Source organism: Aspergillus melleus, assembly GCF_016097325.1.
Source record: "Aspergillus melleus strain CBS 546.65 chromosome Unknown contig4, whole genome shotgun sequence".
In the NCBI taxonomy this organism is placed as follows: Eukaryota; Fungi; Ascomycota; class Eurotiomycetes; order Eurotiales; family Aspergillaceae; genus Aspergillus; species Aspergillus melleus.
In genome coordinates, this window is record NW_025763373.1 from 2,066,231 (window position 1) to 2,091,190 (window position 24,960).

A 24,960-nucleotide genomic window follows, 5' to 3' on the forward strand; every position below is an offset into this window, starting at 1 on the left:
GACATGCCGCAGTTCCCTGTGTGCCGTGCGTGGCTTGCCTATTTCTTAGCAGGGCTGGACGTTGCCTGTCTGGCTTGTTCACCGGCCGTAGCAGCCGCGGAACTATTGGAACCAACACTAGCGACATTGCTGGCATGTGCCAATAGGTATTTACAACAGGTCAAGGTGTATTTGCAGGCACGGGTCCAGGTCTCGTCGTTCTGGTTGAAACCAAGCTTGATACTCGCATCGCCGATTTTATCGCGCTTGATTGGGTATGGGAGCTTCAAAGCCGAGCTCGGAGCGCCGGTCTGAGCTCGGCGATTTGAGGATACAGGTGCCTGTGACATCTCCACAAAATCGCCTAGTTGGCGTAGGCATTCCAGGAACGCCACCATTCCTGCGTCGAATCGGCGGTGAAGCCAAGGAAGATTGAGCGGCAGGTCGCCGGATGAGAATAAATCGAGTGTAGTAATCTTAGGCGGTCCCAAGGTAGTCGGATTCCCACCACCTATGGCGGACTGAGCCGGGGAGGGGCGGGGATACTCGAATTTATCAATCCTAGACATGGCCCCTAGAGGTCTGAGCTGGTATCCTTGAAATGAAAACCCCAGTTTCTCGGCGATGGTTGCAAGGAGCAGGGCTGTCTGACCCCAGGCAGCATTAATCTCGGGCCAATCCACGGACGGGTTGGTCAAACGACCAAGCCGCAATCCATTGATCGTCCCAAAGTAGCCGTCATGACCGATGCAAAAGGCATCATTGTACACATTCGTTCTCTGAAGTCTTTCGAGCTGGCGAGAATCATGGTCGTATTTCATGTTCAAAGCATCCCGTTCTTCCTGGAACCCGTTGAGCTCGAGTGTAAACTCGTTGCGACCACGCCAGAACTCCTCCTCCTGCAGATCCAGCTTTTGCGATTCCTCCTCCAGCTCGGCAATTTCACGGTCCAGCGCTGCCTTCTCTTCTTCCAAGGCGACGAGCTCGGCAAAGGCCTTCTCCTCGGCTTCTTTGGTCTCCTTCAAGGATTTCTCGGCGGCCTCGATTTCTTCGGTCGTGGGTACCGTCGACGAGTTGAGAGTCCTCAGAAACGAAATGTATGCGTCACGTTCCTTTGTAGCATTGACCAGTTGTTTCTGTAGCCCCGTCATGACCATATCCGTACACTCCGTGCAGATGGGATGATCGATGTCGGAGTGAGCTGATATGAACTCGAAGATGCGATTATTGCGCTCGACCTGGTCCGCAAAGGGAAGTGACTCCCCTTCGGTGCCATGGGTATGTGTACCGGATGATTGTTTGCCTTTCGACGGAGAGCTCAGGTTTTGCGTCTCTGGAGTCATTTGCGGCGGACCGACTTGGGACTCCGTAAGCATGACGAAGGACATGTTGCCGCTGTCCCCGCGTCCTAGCTTAGAATTCTTGTTGTGCTGGGTGCCGGTCGCAGTGACCGGCGGTGGGATCATCCTTCTGTACGCCGCCGAGTTGGCATTCTGGGAGGCTCGGTCGTAGTATTCATTTCTCTCTTGCGGATAGGAAGGCCGCGACGATGACTCCGGTAGGGTTTTAGCCGTAGAACCTAAGTAATTCAAGCTGCGATTAGCGGGCCGTGAGGATATTCAAGGGAAGGATAGAAGGTACCGGCGAGGAGATCGAAGACCGCTGGATTGAGCGACTCCAGCGAGCTGTCCAGCTTCAAAGGGGTCCGGCATTTCTGGCAGTACATGATGGCGGGCTATTAGTGAGTCATTCCCATTCATTATGGTGACAGAAAAGAGCTGTCAAGAAGTGGTGGCCTGGAGCAGAGTAGTCTTTAAGATGATGGAAGGGCCCGTCCGGTGCGCCATTGCGGGAGACGTCATGCAGACCCGTGCTCTCGGGGCGCTTGTTTTGGTGTCCGCCTTCCGAAGCTTAGTTTCATTGCCAGGCTCAATTCACTTGAACAGCCCGAGATCCAGATGCGATTGTGTTCTGGAGTCTAAAGGGAACCGTGAAGTGTTCTTATTCCAATCGATACTTGTTTCCCTGTGTATCTTGTCGCCAGTACCACCAACGCGCACATCGCATCTTTTTTGTCGCGTTCCCCGTTAATTAAATTTCCGTCGCGCCGCGTCTCTCAGCATCGCTACGTCGCTTCGTGTTGCCTCGACGTCTATTCGAAGAAGTGGGACCTGACCCTTTACTCGCCAGGATAACCCGATAATCGCTCCTTGACCTCTCAACCCTACAAGAATCGCGCGCAACAATCATCTTCCTCCCCAGATCACGGTTCTATCACCGACGCTCTCTCCCCGCGAAAGTACTATGGAGCCACCTTCCAAAAGACCCCGGCTGTCATTCGCAGCACAGGACGAGGATGGCGCAGACGACGCAGACGACGCAGACGACGTAGACCTACAGGAAGCTCGTTTCCAAAACGACCAGCGCCTCAAATCGATCTTCGAGGGTATTTTTCAGAAATACGAAAAGGATTTTACAGAAGTGGGCGATGAGATCGATCTGCAGACAGGGAATATAATCGTCAACAACGGACACCTCCAAGGGATGGATGACGAGCGTGATACCGGCGAAAAAGAGAGCGACGAGGAGGAAGGCGAGGGAGAGGGACCTTGGCTATTTGGTCCAGGTACACATTGGTCCGCGGAGGAACCAAACCCCCCTGGGCCAGATGAAGAGGGAAATACGGTGAACGGAACCACTAGCTACGTGGAGACTCGAGACGGGGACGAGGAGCCAGGATACAGGGAGATATTCTCGTCACGGCAGCGACGGCAGGGCTCACCGATATTACGGCCAGGTCTGGAAGAGACAAGGGAGGAGCCAGAGACACAGGACGAAGCAGCCAATACCGATTTAGGCGCCGATGACGATAGGTCCAGTGTGGATTCCTTGTTGGATACTGCGCTGGACGTCCAGAACAATCTGAGGGACTCGCTAGCCAAGAGAGCCAGGAAAGGTGCAGAAGAACAACAAAAAGCAATTTCTGCGGCTGAAACACCCGTCCAATCCGATCGCAAGCCTGGTCACAACCTCTCAGAGCCAGTGGAGTCACTCTGGCGCGTTCCTGAAATTAATGCGAATTTCTCAACACCCACTTGGCATCGATCGCGCCCAAAACCTGCCATTCAGGCGGCCCGATCTGAATCCCCACCTGACGCAGGCTCGATTTGGGCGTTGCCAGGGAGGTCCCGGCGAAGCACAGTATCGGCCAAAAAGAGAAGCCCCAAGAAACCGGGGGCTGGCCAACGGAGTCGCAAGGCTGCTTCCAGCCCTGTCGTGTTCGACTGGTCTTTCGCAGAAACCCCCGATGGAAATGAATCCGACGACCCGTTGCAGGAAGAGGTGCAGCCGTCACCAACACCCAAAAACACCGTGAAAATCAGAGGGAAAATGCCAACGCCAGGCGGTACTCCTAAAGCTGTACCTCAAGCGGATTCTTCTGTTGATCGACATGAATCAATTCAGTCAGGAGGAAGCTAGATGTAGTCACTAATGACAAGGCTGCACGGCGGCAACCGGACGCCCCCGAAAACGTCGATACCCCTTGCGTACAGTTAGACGGCACGGAGGATAGCTCAAACGGGAATGCAACTACGACTCAAGATGCAACGCCTACGAACAAACAGGTTAGAATGGCCATGACGCCAGACGAAGCAAGGACAATTGTAATTACAAGACAGGTCGAAGGAAAGAAGTGGAAGGAGGTGTTGGAATTCTTCCCACGAAGAAATGAGAGGCAACTTATTCAATGGAATCAGGTGCATTGGAATGATCGCCGTGCAAACCCACCTCAGCAATCCGGGCCTTGGTCGCACAGCGAGCGAGAAACATTGGAAGGTCTCAAAGACCAACGAGGTCTCACCTGGTCCACAATTCGTGCTGCACTTCCAGGACGGTCACGGGCAGAATTGGAGTTCAAACTATTCCATCTTTGGGTGGGCGATGATGTTTGGGACAATCAGCAAAAGAAAGTGACATTCGGATAGGCCGCCAGTAGGCCTCGCCAGAAGGCAACCACATCATGCAACTTCTTTTCATCATGGCGCTCCGTCCATAGAGCAGATGACAGCCTTTGCCATGTATCGTCCAAAGCTCACGTGCTTGTTGGGCGCAAATCTCATAAGCGCAGATGAAAGTCATCCCTTGAATACACGTGTAATGCGAGAATGAAAATAACGGCTGTCGATTTGCAGTCGCAGCACATTGGTGAGGCATGCAAGCGTACTTTCGTAAAAGCAATCTTGGATATAACCGAGTATCGCCGAGGATAGCCGTCATGAGAATGGCATCAGCAGGGCACCGACCGTGATGCATGCTGATAATCAATGTGATCATTGACTCTCACGCAATCTGGGCTTTGATCCTGTCGTAACTTGCAATCTGAATAGGCCATGTTCCTATTGCTCATCTTTGGCGTTCAAGACATCCTCGAGCTTTGTGTCTACCGCACCGCCGACGTTGCCAGCCTTAGCCCAAAATCTCGAGAGGTGCCTTGAGCCGGAGTCGGATAGGACCGTCACAATTCGATGACCAGGTCCAAGTCTCATCGCAGTCTTGACTGCCGCAAAACCTAGGTCAAGGTTAGCAAGTTTGATGCGTTGAGCAAAGCAACAGGGTACCCACAGTTCACTGCACTGCTGCTTCCCAGGAAGAGTCCGTCCTTTTCAACAAGCCACCTGGCCATTGCCAATGCCTGCGCATCCGTGACTCGAACAGCATCGTCGACCAGTTCCTTGCCTACTTCAAAGTTGGCCGTCACACGGTTGATACCGATGCCCTCCACAATGGTGTCCACCTGTCTTCGTCTTCTCGTGCCTTCTTTTTCTTTAATATCGAACATAACACCATAGCGGACCCTGTTGTAGAGACCGCTTCCCTGGGGATCGGCCAGCACCACGCTCAAATTGGGAATCTTCGGCTTGAGGAACAACGCCACGCCAGAGATCGTGCCGCCCGTTCCAGCGCCTGCCACAAAAGCGTCCAATTTGCCATTGCATTGGGCGTAGATCTCGGGGCCAGTGCCATTGAAATGCGCTCTCCAGTTAGCCTCGTTTTCAAATTGGTCCGCAAAATACCCCCTCCCCGGAGTAGAGCTGGCGATCTCGGCCAGCTCCTGAAAGGAGGAGTCTGAATCCGATACATTGGCAGAGGATGCAGTGTGAGCATGCGCGAGTGCGCGAGCCCGGTTGACAAAGTTCTCCTTTTCGACAATCGGAGCAGGCGGAACACGGTCCACGATCGCACCTAGTTTGAGAAGTAGATCGGACTTTTCAACTGCCTGGTCGGAGGGCATACAACTGATGGTTTGTATTAGAACAACATGCTGCGAAAGCGAATGGCACAGAGACATACATGTGAGCCAAGTAGCCTTTAGCACGGGCTAGCGAAGCCAACGAGATACCCGTTGAGCCAGAAGTGCCCTCATAGACGGTATCACCCGAATGAGGAGTTAGGATACCATGTTCTTCTGCCTACATTACGGTCAGAGGAACTCTCAATCAGACCAGTGGCTGAGACGTACAATTTGAATCATGCTCAACGCAACCCGGTCTTTAGAACTTTGACCAGCACCATTGAGAAACTATCCAGCCAGTCAGTACAATACCGAACATCCTGCGCAGGAGAAACTCACCTCGGCCTTTCCTAGAATTTCGCATCCAGTTGCATCGGACAAAGACTTGATCCGAAACAGATGCGTATTTCCTATACACCCCTCGATACCCTCCACGATGGCCGGAGGGCCCGATCTAGTAGTTGGAACATCGTCGTCTTTGGTGAGATCTTGAAGAGTAATTGTCGAATTGGATTCACGGCGATAGTTCCGGAAACGCTGCTCCAGCTCCGGATACAAGAGTTCCTTGACTCCGAGGGTCAGGAGAGCCCCAGCCACGAAGGCCGTGCCTATGTAGACACGCGAGTGATCGCTCATCCTGGCGGGTGTGGTGCAAAAGTGGTGAGATCAAAGCGCTGGCCGATGGCGACGGCGACGGAGAAAAAGCACGGGCCACCCCGACCTCCGCCTGCCGCGAATCTTCTGCCGCCGTCTTTCATCATTCCTTTTGCAGCTCTCCCTCTTCCCCCTGCTTGCTTGCTCGCTTCCTGTCCGTCTCCCCGCCGATTCCCTTCGGACCATGGACTCCGCGATCTTGAATCAGCTGTTTCGACAGCTGTTTCGACATCCTGCCTGCCAATGTCCGCGGCCGTCCTCGATCCTGCCCGCGCGCAGACCCGGCACTGTGCGCTTCTCGACACCTCCCCGTCAGCAGTCTCGTACTTTCATCTCGCGAATGAGAAGGAAGATGAAGTATGATGATAGCGAGACATTGTACTGGACGAGACGGGAGGATTACCCGTTGGATTTCGCGGAGACCATGACCTACCCTCTTGTGACGGCCAAGGACCTGCGGCGTAATCGTGAGCGGCCGCGGCGCATAAGGATGTTGACCAGAGAATTCATTGACGGTACGGGAACCACAAAACAAGCGTCTCAATCTAGCAGGCTCGCTGACTTTGACTTCGTGCCACTTTTAGATAGTTTATACAATCCGCATTACGGCTATTTCACCAAGCACGCGACCATCTTCAGCCCTGGTGAACCGTTCCAGTTCAACCAAATTAGCGACGGGCCCTCGTTTCATCAGTTGTTGGAGGAGCGATATACAGAGTTTGAGGACCGTCTGGATCTACAGGAGCCTGATATAGCTCGTCAGCTCTGGCATACGCCCACCGAGCTTTTCCGTCCCTACTACGGCGAAACACTCGCACGATACTTGGTTTCCAACTACAAGCTGACACTATACCCCTACCACGACCTGATCATCTACGAAATGGGTGCCGGTAACGGTACGCTGATGATCAACATGCTGGACTTCATCCGCGACACAGACTACGAGGTCTACCAGCGTACTAAGTTCCGCATTATCGAAATCTCGCCGGCTCTCGCCGACCTTCAGTTCCAAAACCTAAAAGAATCGCTCCACGCGGCGGGCCACATAGACCATGTCGAGATTATCAATCGATCCATCTTCGACTGGGACACCTACGTGCACTCGCCATGCTTTTTCCTGGCCATGGAGGTGTTCGACAATTTCTCGCACGACGCCATTCGTTACAACTATCAAACGGAGATGCCCCAACAAGGCGGTGTGGTGATCAGCGAGTCTGGCGAATTCAACGAATACTACAACACGCAGCTCGACCCCCTGGCCGCTCGGTTCCTACGCGTCCGACAGGCTGCTGCTCAACGCGAGTTCCCTTCGCCCTTGGGCAGCAAACTCACCCGGCCCCTGCACCGGGGGATTGCCAAATACCGTGACATCCCACACACTCTGCCCGAATACATACCCACTCGCCTCATGCAGTTCTTCGACATCCTCAACACCTACTTCCCCGGACACCGACTCTTGACCAGCGACTTCAGCACCCTCCCCAATGCCATTCCCGGGCTGAATGGGCCCGTCGTGCAGACTCGTTACAAGCGCCGCACCGTCCCGGTGTCTACTCCTTTTGTAAGCCTCCCACGCAATCACGGAGTATTGCAAATCTTTCTACTAACTAAACAATCCAGGTCCAACAAGGTTTCTTCGATATCTTCTTCCCCACGGATTTCGACGTCGTCGAGGACCTCTACCGCGCCATCACTGGCAAATTGACCCAGACCATGAGCCACGAAGACTTCATGCGTCGCTGGGCGTACATCGAAGACACGGAGACGAGGAACGGCGAGAACCCCCTCTTGTCCTGGTACAAGAACGCCAGTGTCATGATGACGGTGTAACTGATTTTTGGTTGTACTGTACATTTACCTGACTGTACTACTACTTACTTCTTACTACTTGCCTTCCTACTATTACTATTAGTACCATTGCCTATCTTGTTAGGAGGAGCTCTTGTATAAGGGGGTTTGGTTTGGCTAGATATCTCTCCCCGGTGCAATACATTTCTTGTTTGGAACGAGTTGCGATGTAGATTCAGGATGGAGGGTGCCGGTTTCTTTATGTCGGTTCCAGCGTATAATTGGCATTGTCTGAGCAATGAGGGTACCTTTTCTATCTTTTCCATCGACCCTTTATCAATATCTGCAGTCCAACAACCCACAATCGATATATACACAGAAAATAACAGAAATACCACACAAGCCTCAGGTAACAGAGTCAGACAAGATAATAACCAAAATATATACATCCAATCTAGTCAGGGTCAGGTAATCTACAACTTCGCCGTCCCCTCCTTACCAGCATCCCCCTGCCACGCAAACCCAATCTTCTTCCCAATCCCAGGCTCCACGATAACATTCACCACCGTGACCGTATCACTCTCAAAGCCCGCCCTCGTCGCATTCTCCAGTTCCTGCTCATTGCGCACAAAGAACCCCTTCCCGCCACACATCTGGGCCAGCATTTCATAGCGCATCTCATACAGGAGACTCGTAGAGCGGAGCCCCTTCTTCCCGTCCTCGGACTTGGTGTCGTTGGCGATCGTCTGGTCTTGGAGCGTGGTCCACGCGTCGTGTGAGGTGCTATCGCCGTGGTAGATGCCGGAGTTGTTGATCACGAAGATCACGGCTGGGATGCGGTACCGCGCCATGGTTTCGATTTCCATGGCGCTGAACCCGAACGCGCTGTCGCCTTCTAGGGCGACGATTTTCTTCTTCTTGTCGTTGCTGGTCGCGTTGTAGGCTTCGTGTGCGGCGACGATGTATCCCATCCCTACGCCCATTGTGGCGTATGTGCCGGCGTCGAGGCGCTGTCGGGGGTGGTTGAGCGGGAAGGCTGAGCGGGAGATGTCCATTGTGTTGGCGCCTTCGGAGATATAGACGATGTTTCCGTCTTCGAAGGGGGTCAGGGAGTTGAGGGTGGTTTTGATGACTTGGAACGCTCGCTGGTAGGTCAGTGGCGAGCCGGGGGAGGTGGGAAGGAGCGCGGCCTTCTGCGCTTTGCTCTCGTTCTTCTTGGCTGATTCCGCGAGCAGAGATGAAAACTGGCCGTCTGTGGGGGAGGAAGAAGGGGCGTAGCGCCAGTTCGACAGCGAGGCCAGAATTTGATCAACAACTAGCCCGACGTCACCGATGATACCTAGTTCCGCGGTCCCGGCATTCCGTCCAATCTCTTCGGCGCAGATGTCCACCTGGATGATCTTCGCCCGGGGAGACCATTTTGGCGGCTCCCCAAAGTGCAGGATCCAGTTCAGCCGCGCGCCGAGGACCAGCACGACGTCTGCGTGCTTCAGCGCCGTGCTGCGGGCACTCGATGCATTGAGAGGATGGGAATCCGGTACAACACCCTTGCCCATCGGCGTAGGTAAGAACGGGACCTGTGTCTGTTCCACCAGGCGACAGATCCCCGACTCTGCCCTCGCATACGCGGCACCTTTGCCGACGATCAACAACGGCGCACGAGCGGCCTGCAAAAGCTCCACGGCCTTCGCGATCGATGCCGGATCGCCTGCTGTCTTGGGCGGTGCCGCGACCAGCGTAGTTTCCGGCGCCGGCAGACGAAACCCAGGCGCGGACTTCCCCTGGATGATGTCGGCGGGGAGATCGACGAATGTTGGTCCGGGGCGACCGTACCAGCACGTTCTGTAGGCGTTCTTGACGGCCCCGTTCACAAAGTCCAGGGACGTCGTGCGCACCGCGAATTTGGTGTGGGGGGTGAGGAACGACACGGCGTCCATCTCCTGGAAGGCGCCTTTCGTGACGCCACTCGTCTCGGCCGATCCGGCGAGGACTAACAGCGGGAAGTTGTTCGCAGAGGAGTTTCCAATCTTTACAGAAAAAACAACAGGAGATGTTAGTAAATCTGAGGTATAGATGTCTCATGCATGAGTGTACTTGCCCCCGCCAACGCATGGAGTACTCCGGGTCCTCCGACAACAAGACAGACACCAGGTCGTCCCGTCATATAACCGTAGATACTGGCAGCATAGCTGCAGGCTTGCTCATTGCGGAATGCCACGAATCGGATCCCGAGGTTAATAGCTTCTTCGGCAATCTCGACGACTGGGATCCCCACGATGCCGAAGATCACAGTGACGCCTAGATCGTGCAGCGTCCGGGCGATTAGCTGGGCACCTGTCGCAACAGCCATGATCGACTATATTCGATCGGGTCTATGGGGGAAAAAGTTTAGATAAGGATTGGTATCATGTGTATTAGGAGGAGGATGGCCGCTCAGCAGTCCGATGAGGTTGATGATGTCGCGGAGAACATTATGCGGAGAAGCTCGTCCCGAGGCTCCCTCGGAAATGCCCGATGCGGACCATCCTTCTCCACTACAGACGGTAGGCAACAGAGTAGAACTATACGGCCAACTACGATTGATCGAACATTATTAAACCTCACTCCAAGCTATTAAGATCATACAGCTCTGGAAATGCACTGCATTTGTATCTCACATATAAGGACATCATGGTATCCAAAGATCAACTGAAACAAAGCAACCATAGTATGAACCGGTTCTAAACTCCTCCTTACAACTGAAGGACACAGGCATATAACGAAAAGAAAAAAGAGCAAAGCAAAAACGAGAGATTACATCATTTAGAATTCGAACTCTTTCCGGAAGACGTTCACATCCATCCCAGCCACAACCATATCAGCCAAGTCCCGACGTCCCATCTGGCTAAAGACTCGCCGCAGCGTGTCGTACAGATTGGTGCTCTGGTTGTGGGTGGCTTGAAGCATGCGCTCCAGATGCTCGTCATCGATGCCACCTTCTCCGCCGCCGACGATTTCCCGCGCACGCTCACGACCCTCCTGCTCTACCACGCGATGCATGGATAAGGCGCCCAGCAGGTGCTGTGCGGCTTCGGGGTAGCAGCCGATGTTGATGCACGATACGCCGAGGTTGTAGCGGGCACGGACGAAGTTGGGGTTGATGTTGAGGGCTTGTTCGTAGGCCTCGATAGCTTCTTCGGAGCGGCCCGAGTTGGCAAGCGTGGCTCCAAGTCGGTTCCATAGGAGGTGGAGCTGCTCCTGTTGGTTTGTGGTTCCGGATTCGGTGGATGCCAATGCGGCAGAGAAACAGTCCACGGCCTTGTCGTACTCCTCGGCACAGTAGAAGAGGACACCCAGGCCAACTTGGACGTCGGGATCCATGTGCTCTCCCGAAGGCGACAGCTGAGCTGCCTGGATGAACAGATCGGTGACCCGGTCATGGAGGATCTGGCGATCGGTAAATCCTAGGTCCGCGTCGGAAGAAACATCCTTGGGGTTGATAATCTGGGGGTACTTGGCGGAAAGCCATCGCTCCAGGGTGCGGTAGGCCGTTGAATCGTAGCCTTCGTTGGTGTAGGAGACGGCCAGTCCCATGAGAGCGTCCAGATTTTGCTCGTCGATCTTGAGCGCCTGTTCCAGAGCACGGATGGCAGGAAGTTCCTTTTCATTCTGGGCCTGGGCAGATCCCAACATCGTCCAGGCTTGCACGTGCTGGGGGTCCTTCTGTACAGCAGCCTCGAACGCCAGAGCGGCCAGCGACAGATTACCGCCCTCACGCATGATCTTCACGCCCTCCTCGAAAGGATTGTTTACACTCCGGAACACATTATCCTCTTCGAACATGTAATCGCCGAGTTGAGGGTCTCGGAACCGGGTGTTGAGCGTGTCAAAGCTATCCCACTCACCAAGATCGCCCATGTGAAGGTTCTCGTTCACGTTAAAGTCGGTGTTCTCCTCTGCCAATTTTCTGCTTGCTGCCGTCTCAGCCTGGACTTTTTCCCATATGCGCTCAAAATCACCACAATCTGAGGGAACTGGGACTGACCTGTCAAGATCGTTCAGCTCCGCCTCAATAGCATCATTAGCCTCGTTATCCAGTTTCTGATTGCCCGCAGTCTCCATCTCCGCAAACTGCGCCTCCCAATTCTCGTCGTCCAACTCGACCATGCGCCCTTTACCCTTATCCTGAGTCATAGCTTCGGCCGGCTGCTGCGGCTGCTGCATACCCATCGGGCCATACGAGGGTCTCATCATCCCCATCCCACCCATCCCCATGTATCCCATACCTCCCATCGGACGCTGGTAGCCACCCATCATCGGCGAAGGGCCCGCAGTGACGGGACTCGACGTCTGCGGCATCCCGACTCGGCTCTGCTGCTGGAAGCGGGCAAACTCCGCCGGCGTAAATCCCGAGTTGTTGTTCATCATGGGGCCCTTAGGGCCGGCAAAGGCGGCCTCCATGCGGGCGTGCTCTCCGGCGTCGAATTCGGCGGCCCAGCCGGGCGAACCCGTTCGAGGCGGCGTGGTCTGGAAGTGATCTAACTCGCGTCGGAGATGTTCCATCGCAAAGGGCTGCGGAGGGGCTCCGGGCAATTGTCCGGGCTGTTGGGCGAATTCATCCATCATCTAAATCGATGCCGGGGGACTTTCCGTTAGCATGGAACGCATAGAGTTATCAAAGCCGCGTAGTTAGAGGCGCCCCCCGTACCTGATCTTGACCACCCATCATCCCCGTCGACCGCATACCCTCCTGCATGCCACCGGGACCTCTCCCGACGAGACGGTCCCGTTGCAGGGACTTGTCATCTTGGACATGCTTGGTAAACTGTGTTAATGGGTTTCCCGCCGTTGAGCACTCAGCGCCACCGAGGAAGGACATTTTGGAAGGATTGTGACTCCGTGGCGGTTTAAAGCATTCAGTATAAGGGTTTCCGAGTGAATAGCGAGGGGACGAAAAGGGTAGAGGTTCGGTAGGGAAAGCGAGAGCGGAGGAAGAAAGATGATCGATTGATCAGTAATGGCTCCCAAGGCCAAACGTGGGGTTCGGAGACACTCTAGAGCCGATCGGGAAAAACGGGCAATGCCGAGGTCCCCCCGTCACGTGGCGGCAAACTTTCCTATCAGTAATCGGGGAGCTTGGGAGTGACTACGGAGTAGGTCCTGGATGTATAATTACCGGATTGATTATGCTAACAATGAACTATGATACAGATCTGGGTAGCGGCAACATTCGCCATATTAAACACTGCACGGTCCCCTAACAAGATACCAAACGCTCAAACACCCTGTCGCTCTGTTCATTCCTCCTGAGGCTGCTTATTTTGAGGCTGCTTATCCTTAGAAGGTCCTTTTTTGGTGTAATGGCTGAAGTCGATTATAAGCTTTCTTCCGTACGGCGCCTTTTTGCTGAGGATCTCCATTGCCTGGCGGGCACTCTCGACATTGGTAAAGTCGGCATGAGCGAATCCTCGAGGTTGGCCGGTACGACGATCAACAGACACGCGGACATCGATCACATTGGTAATATCCTTGAAGACCTCGTTCAGATCCCGATCGGTCATCTCGTACGCCAGGTTGCCAATGTACAGACACCGCGATGCAGGCTTCAGCGCTTTTTGGCGGTCAATGTTATTATTCGCAAACTGCACGCGGCAATAACGCCCCTCAAAGATACGCCCATCCATGGCCTCGATGGCGCGCCTGGCCGCGTCGATGGTATCGAACTGAACATAACCGAATCTGCGTGATTTGCAAACATCATCGTTAGAAGGGTTTCTTTCTCATTTTTCCCTCGTTTGCCCTGATATGGACTGTAACTCACCCGCGACTGATTCCCCGGTTATCAAAAACAATATGGAGTCGCTCCACGATGCCATACTTCTCCATCTGCTTCCGCAGATCCTCCGCCGTCACATCGTAAAATATATTGCCGATAAAGATAGTTTCTTTCGGCTCAGGCGCTTGCGCCAAAACTATTTGTCGTCTCCGGCGCTTGCCCTCTGCTTGGAGCGATTGGGTAGCATATCCGGGTTCCTGAGCATGTCGGGGTTTCTGCGCATGGGAGTTCTGCTCCTGAGAAAATGCTGCCGCTACCTCGGCGGCGATATCATCCGTCCTCGTGGCTCCTTGTTCGACATGCTGGGCGGCCGCTTCGATCAACTGTTCATTGCTGATGTTCTGTTCCTCCGCGGCGTCCTGTTTGGGGGTCGACGCCTCGTTGCTGTTCCATCGATACTGAGAGAGCGGCTGCGGCAACCGAGGGAGCAAAGTCGTACGAGATGAGTGAGACGCAATCATCCACGACGAACGCGCCGGTGCGGAGGCCGTCGAGGTAATCAGCCGACTTGCGGCCCTGCGGAAACAATGCCTATCAAGGAGCGAGCGAATGTCAGTCTCGTGTTTCTACCAAGCAATTCAGAATCCAATAATTCCCATCTCCAGTAGCTTACATCGTGAGATAAAATCAAAGGGAATTGGCGATATGCACAATGTGAAGGAAACTCTGAACCAAATTAGCTGATGTTTTTTCTGAGCAGAAATCCCTGCCAGAAAAACCTTTGCTTATCAGTCACGTGAATCTGCGCCAAGCCGGCGATAACAGCCGGGCCCCCGGTAACGAATCCACTCCCATTCTAGACCCTCTACTCCTATCAACATGGCATCCAGCTGAGTAGTAACTGCCGCTTCTAGATTTCAGACCAGTGGGGTAGCTTGCTGCATAAGGTTCTTGTTCTACTAATCTATGTCAGGCGTGTTTGGCTGTGCACATGACTATGAGAGGCCTGCTGTTCCGCGATATATTCTAGGTCGGTCATGTTATACCAGATATATTTGACATGTTCCTAATATAGAGTAGGGTGTTGTAAAAATAACTTCATAGCAATACACCGCGAGATTTTCCTTCTCATGTCAAGCTCGTTCACACCGCAAAAGCCGCTTCAATCCAAATGATATCGGACTCCTATGATCAAAATAACACCGTTTTGTAGAATAGACAATTATAGCCGAACGGCAGTCAGAACCGAAAAAGAAATCAGAATCCAGGCCGGTGAGACAAATTGTGCACTTTTAATCTTCAAGTAACTTTTTCTGAAGAATTGACATCACCAGTGCTTACACGCCGGTTGGATTTGGGTTGTTATTATCGAACCCCGTATTCCCCGGCGAAAATATATTAGGGAAGGATGGCAGCGTTCGAGACCTGTCCGGCGAAGGATTTTGTGGCGTTGGTAACTGGGTTGGAGATAGCGGGTTCGGGATTTGTTGCTGTGTTTGCGGGGGTGGTTGTTGCTGCATGTCCATGGATGGCCACCATTGATTCGAGAGATCTATCGTCGAACTTTGAATATAAGTGTCCCAAGCATTCTAGATGCCTTGTTAGTCATGGTATTGGATAAGTTGAAGATGAAGAGAAAATCATACCCAGTCCAGGTTGAGTTGCATGTCAGGCATCTGCCCAAACATGGAACTGAATGGCGAAGGGGCGCCGGTGAGATCGGTAGCCGTCGTTCCAAATCCTCCTGGCGTTGGCATTGATGTTTCCATCTTTAGTCCACCATCGCTGAAAGGGGGCGGTCCCGGATTCATAGGGCTCATTCCACTACTGAGAAGCCCCAGGGTCATTGCGGCGTTTTGTTTCTCATCCTGCGGTTCGAATGCTGGGGCCGCCGCATTGGCATCGGAGTGTCCCAGGTTTAACCGAGAAAGCATCACTCCGAGTGCGCCCGAAGCCTTCCAGGCCTCCATTGCCTCGTCACTTAGCCCGTCCCAAATCTCCTTACAGCGCTGCAAAGCGGCCAACATTTCATCACGGCGTTCTCTGCCCCATGCGTAGGTATCACCCGAAGCTCGGCCTCCCGTTTGCAGCTGATGTCCATGGTAGAGGTCAAGGGAAACGATGGTAGCAGCAAGTAGGAAGTCTGTGGAGCAGAGAGCAGTGACGCGGTTCTGCCTGCTCTGCAGACGGCCAGTAGGGCCGGCCTCAACATAAAGCATCGACTGGAACCGCAGGAGCTCCATTGCAGAGTCAATACAGGACCTTCGGGAGTACGTGAATCTAGGGTTTTCGCGTGCTCGAACAAGGTAGCGCCGATGAAGAACAATCTGCGCTTTGTGGTACACACTCATAACCTAAAGGTACATTAGGGCCTGTTTTGCTAAAGTTCATATCAAAACGAACATACCGTGTATCGCGACATGACAATATTCAAGGGGTCTAGTTGTGACTCCTCAATGGGACGAACAAGAAGATGCTCGGGAACTAGATCTCTGGCTCGACGAAGTTCTGCATCCACCTCCATGACCTTATCATAGGAGTGTGTTTGGAGCGGCGCAGACTGTTCGACAACGCGGCCGAAAACCAAAGCCAGGCGAGCTTTGGCGATAAGAAACGAGATCGGAGTAGGTTCATTTGGTGGACGCGATTGGGGGAGCTCTTTGCACTCCTCGTCAAAATCGTCGTCGTACAAGTTGCGAGGAAGTTCGGTATCGCTGTCCAAGGGACGGATCATGCTGGGTAGACCGACCTGGAAGGAGAATAAGAGATCGGCTTGACGCACGAAAGCCCAGACGCGTCGCCGCATTTCTCCTTGAAAAGGGGTGATGTTGGGGAACATTTTGGAGTCCCGATGATATCCCATCCGCATGGCCAACCTCGTGATCACACCCACAAGCACCCAAACCGATACATCCGCTTCCTTCGACTGGCAATAGTCTCCATGAAGGTGAAATATTAGTGACTCGATCAAATAAGGATAAGGCTTAGTATAATCGGCCAACGTGAGACACTGTGCCATCAGATTTCGAAACGTTCCGGCCATATCCAGAGATTTACCCCTGAACTCTGGAGGCTCATCCCCTTCCCGATGATACGACAGCATAGCAAGCCGCATCATAGCAAAGAGCATGCCAATCCAGACAATACAGGTCTCAGACGGGTCCTCCCAGTGCTTGTTATACTGCCATAACCGTTAATACCAGAAGTCCAAATTTTTGCGTCAAGGATTGAATTACCTGAGATTGAAATGTGGGGCCATGAAGGATGTCTGAGATCTGGGTTAGTATCGTCTGACGCGGTAAATCAGGGGAAAGAAGTCCACTAACGCGTCGCGGGATCATAGCAACTGAAATAACGAGCGATTAAGATGTCGGTAGTGTATTTTGAGGGGAACGACGACATGATTTCTTCACGACTGGCTGCCTTATTAGTGCCAAAAAGAAGGGCCGAGCCTGACACGTCGGTTGGGGGCATCGTGGTCTTGAGCTTTTCCACTTGCTCCTCGTATTGCTTTTTGTGCGTGGTGAAGTAATTACGAACTTCGGCGATCTAAAATTCATATGAATAAGCGGTGTTGGTCATTGACCACAACGAGAAAATACTCACATCGCTGAGCACGGCCGCCCAATGAGCCTCGCTGACATAGTATGATTTGTTGTTATTGTCAACCTTCATGATACCAAATGATTTCGTCACTTGCTCAGTATCACTTTCTTCGGGTCCTCCATGCGCATCCTCGTCAATGTCCAGATCTGTCGTCGGTTGGGCCGAGCTAATACTGCTGCTATTGCCTGAGATTGCGGCCATGGCGGCGGCAGGGCCTGCGGACTGCGATCCGTTGGTCATCAGTGACAGAACCAAACTTTCCAAACGGTCGATCCGATTCTGCATGTCATCCGGAGAGCTCGCCGCCGCTTGCTGCGGGGAGTTCTTTTTGCGCGTGCTGGCCTGGGCATATGAACAAGAGGACGCATCGCCTCGTTTGACGCAGTTCTCACATGGGTGGGCACGGTTGCATTTTAGCCTGGTTACAACCTGTCAGAATACATACAGAAGCCTATATATATCACGAGCGGGAAGAGATCATTACTTTCTATGCCTGCATGGGCCACAGGAGAGAGGAACGCGATTTCGTTTTCGGATGACCCTGAAGTGGCCTTCCGGCGAGAATGCGCCGGCACTTGAGGACGTCGTGGACGGAGGGGTAGGCGTCATTGTGGTTTACTCAATTACCTTCGGTGAAGGATAGGAGCGCAAATGTGACTATGAAGTCGCCCACCAATATCAACCCGATTGCACCGACCCGGTAGGCGATATTAACAGAATGGCTCGTTGCAACGAACGAACGGGCTGTCGATCAGAGTCTTGGCGTACAAGAAGTGGTAAAGACAATGGGTGTCAATAAGAGATATGAAGTTCCCACCGTGTGGAATAAGAGCAGGCGACTGGCGCGGGGTAGATAGTGCTGAGTTTGCACTAGAATCCCTCTCAGGAGTGGTGCGACTCAGGAGGCTAGAACCGCGCCAACTATCTACTGCTAGTACGTCGGGTAGGCGACAGCAGTTGCGCAGCGCTTCGAGAAAGGCCGCAAGTGAAAATAAATTCCCACTTTGGGAGCTAGGAATTCCAAGAACCACGTCTCAGCGGTCAACCTGGCAGTTCCAGCCTGCGCGAAAAGGATCTCAGCGTGGGGCGATAGGAAACTCGTTGCTGTTTTACCCAGCGGAGAGTCCAGGAAACGAGAAGACGACGGCGTTGGCGAATGCGGAGGCCAATAAAGGGAAGATGTGGGCAGTCGATACTCGCACCAGATGGCCGGGAAGCAAGAGCGAGAAGACGGTTAACGAGAGGAAGTTAAGGAGGGGCGCAATGAGTCCACGGGTTGGCGGCGAACCTGTTGGAACTAGTAGAGCGATACGATGTACGTATTGGTTGGGGCGAAAAAAGACGAGTGGTTCAGAGGACGGCTTGATGGGACAGCGACGAGGAGATTGACAACTGAAGACAAAATGGCTCTCTTGTCCGAGCGATCAAGCTCCTCCACAGAATCGACACGGGATCGCAAGAAGAAAGCGAGAGAGGGAAACGTCAGGCTGACTGGGCGTTTGCTTAGTGATGGGCGTCCAGGCGCGTTATTCCCTTTTATCTCCGTTATCACCCTGCTGAGGTAATCCGTGCACGGGCGCCGGAAACGGCAAATGCCCGAACAGGAATAGTGCGACCATGATTCCTTTGTTTCCTCGACGGAGTACACGGTGTACTGAGTAGGTTTTGGTGCATCACTTCTTCGATATCTTAAATCATGAGAACTCCTCGACTTCATCTCAATATGCATCCTATTCCCGACTGTTCCCAATTCTCCGCGTTGCGCCGGAGCGAACAGACCGTCTTCCAGCTGCGGCCTCCCGCCCGTTGGTGTGACTCAAGGCCCGATGAGACAGGCGGTCTAGACTGGCGGGTCCCCCGTTGTTGCTGCCTCAGGCCAGCATTCCCACAGACCCGACATTTTTGCTGCAGCGCCTTGCGTCCTCTCCACGATGATTCAAGAATCCCGTTTAGATCGAGGGTCGGTCGTAGGCAGGCACAGGGTCAATCACTGGTTCTTACAGTTAGACCTCGGCAGAGTCCGTCCATGGACACCTTAGGGGTGTCCATGACCCGTCCATGGACCCCCCCCCCCTAATGTCCAAAGTCCAACTGCGCTAAGTCCAGTCTAGTCCAGCCCGCACATGCTAAGTCTCAAACCTGTCTAAACCTATCCATTCGTATATAAAATCCTGTCATAAATCTGATCATTCAGCAAAATAAAAGATTGTTATTTATTATTGTTCTGATTTGTCACATAATCAAATCCTGATATTATTATTTTTTTCAAAAAAAATTTTATGAAATATTTATGTATCTTTAATTATTTACATTATTATTTTTTAATTAATCAATAAAATTAATAATATTATTGCAATTTTATATTTTTTAAAATGTAATATTGATTAAGCAATATTGAATTTCAAAATATATATTTTACAATTTTATCTCAAAAATTACACTAAGATTTCTTTAAATAAATATTATATTCTTTGTCAAGGTGCGGGCTGGCGGGGGTGGTAGAGCTGATGGCAGGCAGGTAGGCTAATAGCTCACAGTATCTCTGAATTGCTACAGGGTCAAGCTATATACAGGCTGATAGACAAGACGTAGCTCGAAGAGCTACAACAGGATCTTCAAGCAAGCGGGAAGATATGCAGATCCCGGAACGGATAATATGGCCTTCCGGGCCATAGTTAGAAGGTGCCTCAGGCATCAAGATCTGCACCGTGACACATCCCAATTCAATTAAATATATAACATGATTGGCTATTTATCTAAAACAATCATAGAATGATTTTAATTGAACAAAGAAATTGTTTCAATAAAATTAAAAGAAGATTTCGATATCTTGATAAACAATCTTGATTAAAGAATGAAAAGTTTCTGTATCTAATCGGGTCTTGTTAACATATAAGGGTCCTAGAATTCTCTGTTAGATAGTTCCTTTCCTTTCCATGGGAAAATTGCTTGACTAAGAGTCATAAACAAACTTGTCTTTACTAAGCTCCTTTGTAGACCGTCACAGTAACTAGTGGCTGAAGAGATGTGCTGACTCGGCAAAGCAGGAAAAAGTGGCAACCATGGTACTGTACAGAAGCTTGGGGAAATATATAGAAGTTTGTTGGGCCATAACAATAAATTTCCCTTACGTTCCCGGACCCCATTCCCAAAAGGGATTCGAATATTCACGAGAGTGCCCGAGTTTTCGAACCACTTTAAACAAACGTGGACATAAAGGATACCTTGCCGGACGCATGACCAAGAGCTAGAGTACCACTTCTAAATGCCAAGCATAAGGGCCGATAGTTAGGGGGTAGCCATAATTAGACTTCATCAGAGCCCACGAAAGCCCAAGCCCAACCCAACCCAGCCCACAAATGGGCTGGGCTTTGGGCCAGGTTTTAGGGCCCATAATGGGCTATGGGCTGAGCCCAGGGGCCCACGGCCATTAGATGGGGCCCAAATGGGCCCCCAAACTAGGCTAAACAGTGCAAACATGCTCCGATCTCATGACTGCATAATTTATGCATTTTTTAGCTGTAATATTGAGTATTTCTCTTACATTATTTCTCTTGAAAAGCAATCATTGACTCGTTGTAATGTCTACTTCGCCTGGTTATATCTTATATTCTTACTTGCTGAAGCGGTCAGCGTGCAAAGATTAGTTATTAAGATACTATTTAAAAAGCAGTAATTCAATATATTAATGATACTCAAACTCATCATTCTCCCTATTCTTCCTCTTTCTGAATCTTCCTGAAGCTCGTGTTTGTGTGATATTCTCTGATAACTCAGGCTCTGTATGGCTCTGTATCACTGCTACTTCTTCATCTTCTTGCTCCTCAGTGTCACTAATCGGCCCTATCTCAACCTCCTCTAAATTCTCATCCTTCTCTTCCTTTGCTGCCTCGATCTCGTAGATAGAGAAGAATTCTTTGAGAAATTCTGCCTCTTGGTCTTCGAGATCAAATCTTGATGTACAAAGAAACATCATAATCTCCTCAATTGTCTCAGACTTCATCCGACCGCGGCGGTAATGACAGATATCTCGAGCAGTATTGAAAAGTCGTTCAACACCAGCACCTGTTGCTGGAATAGAGAGAATATCCCGTGCAAGGACTGCAATAGCTGGAAATCGATATTCATTATCTCTCCAGAATTGAAGGGGCTCCATATCAATAGTGTCTTCAAGGATATTAGTATATGATTAAGAAAAATAACGTGTTTAACATACCACTATTAAGATATTGAGTCATTTCATCCCTCACTGGCTTTGGCTGTGGTTTGTGCTCATTCAACATCTTTTTAAGCCTTGAGCTTGGTCTGGCTGTGGTAAGGGGAGTAACAAAGCCTTGAATAGTAGAGAGACGTTCTTGATAAGGAATCAGAGCTTCTTGGAAAGATATCCGGTAAAGTTCACGCCATTGTTTATCCCAGTCATCAGATAGGAAGAATTGGAACTTGTTATCAGGGGCAAGCATTGTGCTAATCGCATAGATATGTGGTTTAACTCTATCTGTCTGCGAGTAGTACTCATCAAGCTTTGATCGACCAGCTTCAAGAGAATCAAGCATCTGTTTTTTCCATGGAACACACTTCCGCCGGAGCTGCTTCATTAGTTTTTCAAGATGCTCAAAGAGCGCATTATAGATCTTGAAGACGAGATGTATTGTAATCTCTTGAGTTTTTGATAGCTCAGTTGTATAGAGAAAGAACGGCTCAATAATATAGAGAAGATAGTCGATTTGGCGCCACTCCTCATTATTTGGTACCATCTCTTCGCAATCATAGTCCGCACAAAATTGTGTAAAGATATCGCGGAATCGTTTCGCGCGACGGAGTATGAGAAAGGTTGAATTCCATCGAGTTCTTACATCTTGGATTGATGAAAGCTTGAGACCGTCTGTTTGAAAACTGTTGAATGCCTTCCGGCGTGAAGGGCTTCCGTGGATATAAATTGCCAGAGAGCGGACCTTGTTCAAGGTATAAGAGACCTCATGCTTCTGGTGCTGTGTATTTGCCTTGATTGAAGATGACAGCCGATCAGTCCACTTTGTTTCTGTAATATTGTTTTGTGGAACTGCTCTGAGACGGTCAAGAAGCTGGTTCAGACTAAGTTGGATAACATGAGCAAGACAAGGAGTTCGGATAATATTAACATCATTAGATAAAGCCTGTTGGAGGGAATCAGCCAGTGTTTTGTTATTTGATGCATTATCACTGGTTAATTCAAAGACCTGATCTTGAATCTGATGACTATTCAGTGTTTCAAGAACAACACTGCTCATATTTAAACCAGTATGTGCTCCATGAAGAGGTTTAAAGCCAAGAAGTACTTCCCGATATACCCAATCAGCATCAATAAAGTAGCCAGTTATAGCTAGAAATGCCTGGGAAAATGGAGATGTCCAACTGTTAAGCGCAATTGATATCTTTGAACCTGAAGGAAGCATCCTAAGGACCCTTTGTTGCCGGTCTTTGACTAGCACTTCTAGCCGACGACGGATCGTCATTGCAGATGGGATTTGTGGCATATTGGGTGCATTGTGGGCCATCTTAATCAAGCTTATAAATGTTGGATGCTCGATTAGATAAAAGGGAAGCCGATTAATTGTAAGAAATGATAAAATCTTTTCCTCCCAGGCTGGTTGTGAGAAAGGAACGTCAGTCGGAGCAGATTCCTAGTAGAATAATTAACTATTAGTTAAAGAAGTATAGTAATAGAATATTAGATATACCCTTTTTTGTAGGAATTTTATGATTTCATCCTTCTGTCTGTTCTCAAACCGTTGGCACGCAGCGGTCTTTAGGTGCCTTGTCATTGTTGATAAGCCATGACGCCCTTCCTTCCCTTTAATGTCCTTTTTCGTAGAGTAAGGATGTTCAAGGATTTGGCTGCAGCGTTTACACATGACCTTTGGGGCGCCGTCTATACTAGAAGCGACCTGATCATATTGCTTCCAAATATCTGAAAGATGGTTTGAGTCCCAATGTATCTTGCTTTTAGACCCATAATCAGTTTGTAACCACCAGTCTACCCATTCACTATGAGTCATTTCGTTGTAAAGCACATATGCCTTTCTTCGATCAGGCCCGACGCGTTCAAGAGAGGATGGAATTGTAAGAGGAATAGCTGGTCGAATAAATGAAGACGCCGAAGGATCAAGGGCATCAAATGGATGCTGGCTGCCAGATGGAGTAGCTGCGTAATTTGAAGAAGTCAGAAACGTTAGATTATCTATCTCTGCATCATAAAGAGATGATGCAAAGTCAGATTGCTGGCTTTGGGACATGATAAAGTAAGTATACAACACATAAATAAAGAAAAAAAGAAGGGTAAAGGAGATAGATACATGACTAGAAGAAGGATTTCTAATAATTTGATTTACTTAGCTGTTGATAGTAAGTCACACAAACAAGCCTACATATCACAAGTGAAGTGTATTTGGCCCAACGAGGCCCAACGAGGCCCAACAAAGCCCATCAGGGCCCATGAATAGCCCAGGAAACCCCACAAAGAGCCCACGAAAGCCCACGAAAGCCCACGAATAGCCCACGAAAGCCCACGAATAGCCCACGAAAGCCCACGAATAGCCCACGAAAGCCCACGAAAGCCCACGAAAGCCCACGAAAGCCCACGAAAGCCCACGAAAGCCCACGAACAGCCCACTGATAGCCCATTCCCAGCCCAACTTGGTTTTAGATACCCTCAAAATATTTTCATCCGGTCAGATATATAGATAGAATACTGATACAAAGAGCTAAATTCCTTCAAATTCACTTCTTTATACTGTCGTTTATGATTAGAATTCTAAAATAGAGAAAATGAGCTTTCATTTCGTGTAGAGAATAAACAAATCAGAATAAGCAGAAGTAACTTCTTTTTTACTTTTTCTCTTGTCAAGAAGATACACACACCCTTTTATATTTGAAATATATATCTAGACAAGTTTACATTAACTCCATCCACGAACCACCCGTACACCACCATAACAATCGGAATATAGGATTTTTATAAGTAAATAGCTTAAAATAAGCTTTACTTTCTTTAATTCGAAGAGGATTTCCTAGAATTTCCTACTGCTTTAGGCAAGGTTACAAAGAAGTTCAGTCGACAAACTGGAACAGATGTAAAAAACAGTATTTTATTTTGATTATTTAGCAGCTTTATGAACGCCAAGACCAAGATTTTATGCAAAATTGGGCTTTTGCGGGGGCCCATTGGGGGCCCATCGTGGGCCTGATGGTTGGGCTTGGGCCTGAAATCTGGGCCATCAGCCCACAGTGGGTTGGGCCATGGGCCCAAGAGTTAGGCCCATTTGTGGGCTCTGATGAAGTCTAGCCATAATACCCTCCTGCCACGTAAGAAAACCCACTGGCTATCAAAAATAGATGCCTCGAGTCCGGTTTCAGACCAAACCAGGTGGGAGTGGCCCTCCAGGATCTGGCGCAACTCACCTGACCTGGCATCCCAGAGCTGAGCAGTCTTGTAAGAGCAAGATGCCAATAGCTGACTGTTGGGAGAGAAGGATACTGACTGAACCCAGCTTGAATGGCTCTTCAATATGTAATGCAGCTTATTTGTTTTAGCATCCTAGAGCCGGATGGTATAGTCATCAGAGTCAGACGCCAGCAAAAAGCTGTTGAAAAAAAGAGTTATTGAATAAATCAATTTTGAATGATTTTTTAAGATCTATTTTAACTTATCTATTTTCATATTTCAAAATTGAACATTTTTATTATCAAAATTAGAAATTAACAGTTGATTATTAAAAAAAATTATTGATTGAATCTAATTTAAATAATTTTTTAACATATAACATAATTTATTTGTTTTAATATATTAAAATTAAATAATTTTATTATCAAATTCAGAAGTCAGCAATTGACTGTTAAGAAAGAA

General features: G+C 50.2%; 8 protein-coding genes across 8 annotated transcripts; 2 read left to right on the top strand and 6 right to left on the bottom strand.

Moving 5' to 3' along the window:
* Nucleotides 1–38: 38 nt before the first annotated feature.
* Nucleotides 39–1,705, bottom strand: atg6 (beclin 1; the record flags this gene model as incomplete). Its single annotated transcript, XM_046089361.1, has 2 exons — nt 39–1,558; nt 1,621–1,705. 2 exons carry the CDS (start codon nt 1,703–1,705, stop codon nt 39–41), a joined length of 1,605 nt encoding a protein of 534 aa, XP_045945331.1.
* Nucleotides 1,706–2,283: 578 nt separating this feature from the next.
* Nucleotides 2,284–3,459, top strand: LDX57_007646 (Myb-like DNA-binding domain protein; the record flags this gene model as incomplete). The annotated part of the gene is made up of 1 exon (XM_046089362.1): nt 2,284–3,459. One exon carries the CDS (start codon nt 2,284–2,286, stop codon nt 3,457–3,459), a length of 1,176 nt encoding a protein of 391 aa, XP_045945332.1.
* Nucleotides 3,460–4,376: 917 nt separating this feature from the next.
* Nucleotides 4,377–5,908, bottom strand: cys12 (putative cysteine synthase; the record flags this gene model as incomplete). The annotated part of the gene is made up of 5 exons (XM_046089363.1): nt 4,377–4,549; nt 4,603–5,276; nt 5,332–5,450; nt 5,501–5,560; nt 5,612–5,908. The coding sequence occupies 5 exons, from the start codon at nt 5,906–5,908 to the stop codon at nt 4,377–4,379; spliced, it is 1,323 nt and encodes a 440-aa protein (XP_045945333.1).
* A 202-nt stretch (nt 5,909–6,110) lies between these two features.
* LDX57_007648 (class I SAM-dependent methyltransferase) lies at nt 6,111–7,756 on the top strand (the record flags this gene model as incomplete). Its single annotated transcript, XM_046089364.1, has 2 exons — nt 6,111–7,487; nt 7,547–7,756. The coding sequence occupies 2 exons, from the start codon at nt 6,111–6,113 to the stop codon at nt 7,754–7,756; spliced, it is 1,587 nt and encodes a 528-aa protein (XP_045945334.1).
* A 431-nt stretch (nt 7,757–8,187) lies between these two features.
* On the bottom strand, nt 8,188–9,651 carry LDX57_007649 (uncharacterized protein; the record flags this gene model as incomplete). The annotated part of the gene is made up of 1 exon (XM_046089365.1): nt 8,188–9,651. One exon carries the CDS (start codon nt 9,649–9,651, stop codon nt 8,188–8,190), a length of 1,464 nt encoding a protein of 487 aa, XP_045945335.1.
* Nucleotides 9,652–9,767: 116 nt separating this feature from the next.
* Nucleotides 9,768–10,064, bottom strand: LDX57_007650 (uncharacterized protein; the record flags this gene model as incomplete). Its single annotated transcript, XM_046089366.1, has 1 exon — nt 9,768–10,064. The coding sequence occupies one exon, from the start codon at nt 10,062–10,064 to the stop codon at nt 9,768–9,770; it is 297 nt and encodes a 98-aa protein (XP_045945336.1).
* Nucleotides 10,065–10,332: 268 nt separating this feature from the next.
* On the bottom strand, nt 10,333–12,780 carry PEX5 (Peroxisomal membrane signal receptor PTS1). The gene is made up of 3 exons (XM_046089367.1): nt 12,402–12,780; nt 11,739–12,319; nt 10,333–11,660 (listed from the first exon to the last, which is right to left on the bottom strand). Exons 1-3 carry the CDS (start codon nt 12,570–12,572, stop codon nt 10,517–10,519), a joined length of 1,896 nt encoding a protein of 631 aa, XP_045945337.1. The 5' UTR covers nt 12,573–12,780; the 3' UTR covers nt 10,333–10,516.
* A 210-nt stretch (nt 12,781–12,990) lies between these two features.
* On the bottom strand, nt 12,991–17,684 carry LDX57_007652 (uncharacterized protein; the record flags this gene model as incomplete). Its single annotated transcript, XM_046089368.1, has 9 exons — nt 12,991–13,432; nt 13,515–14,060; nt 14,811–15,058; nt 15,116–15,823; nt 15,877–16,650; nt 16,706–16,737; nt 16,796–17,018; nt 17,076–17,493; nt 17,560–17,684. The coding sequence occupies 9 exons, from the start codon at nt 17,682–17,684 to the stop codon at nt 12,991–12,993; spliced, it is 3,516 nt and encodes a 1,171-aa protein (XP_045945338.1).
* Nucleotides 17,685–24,960: the final 7,276 nt, after the last annotated feature.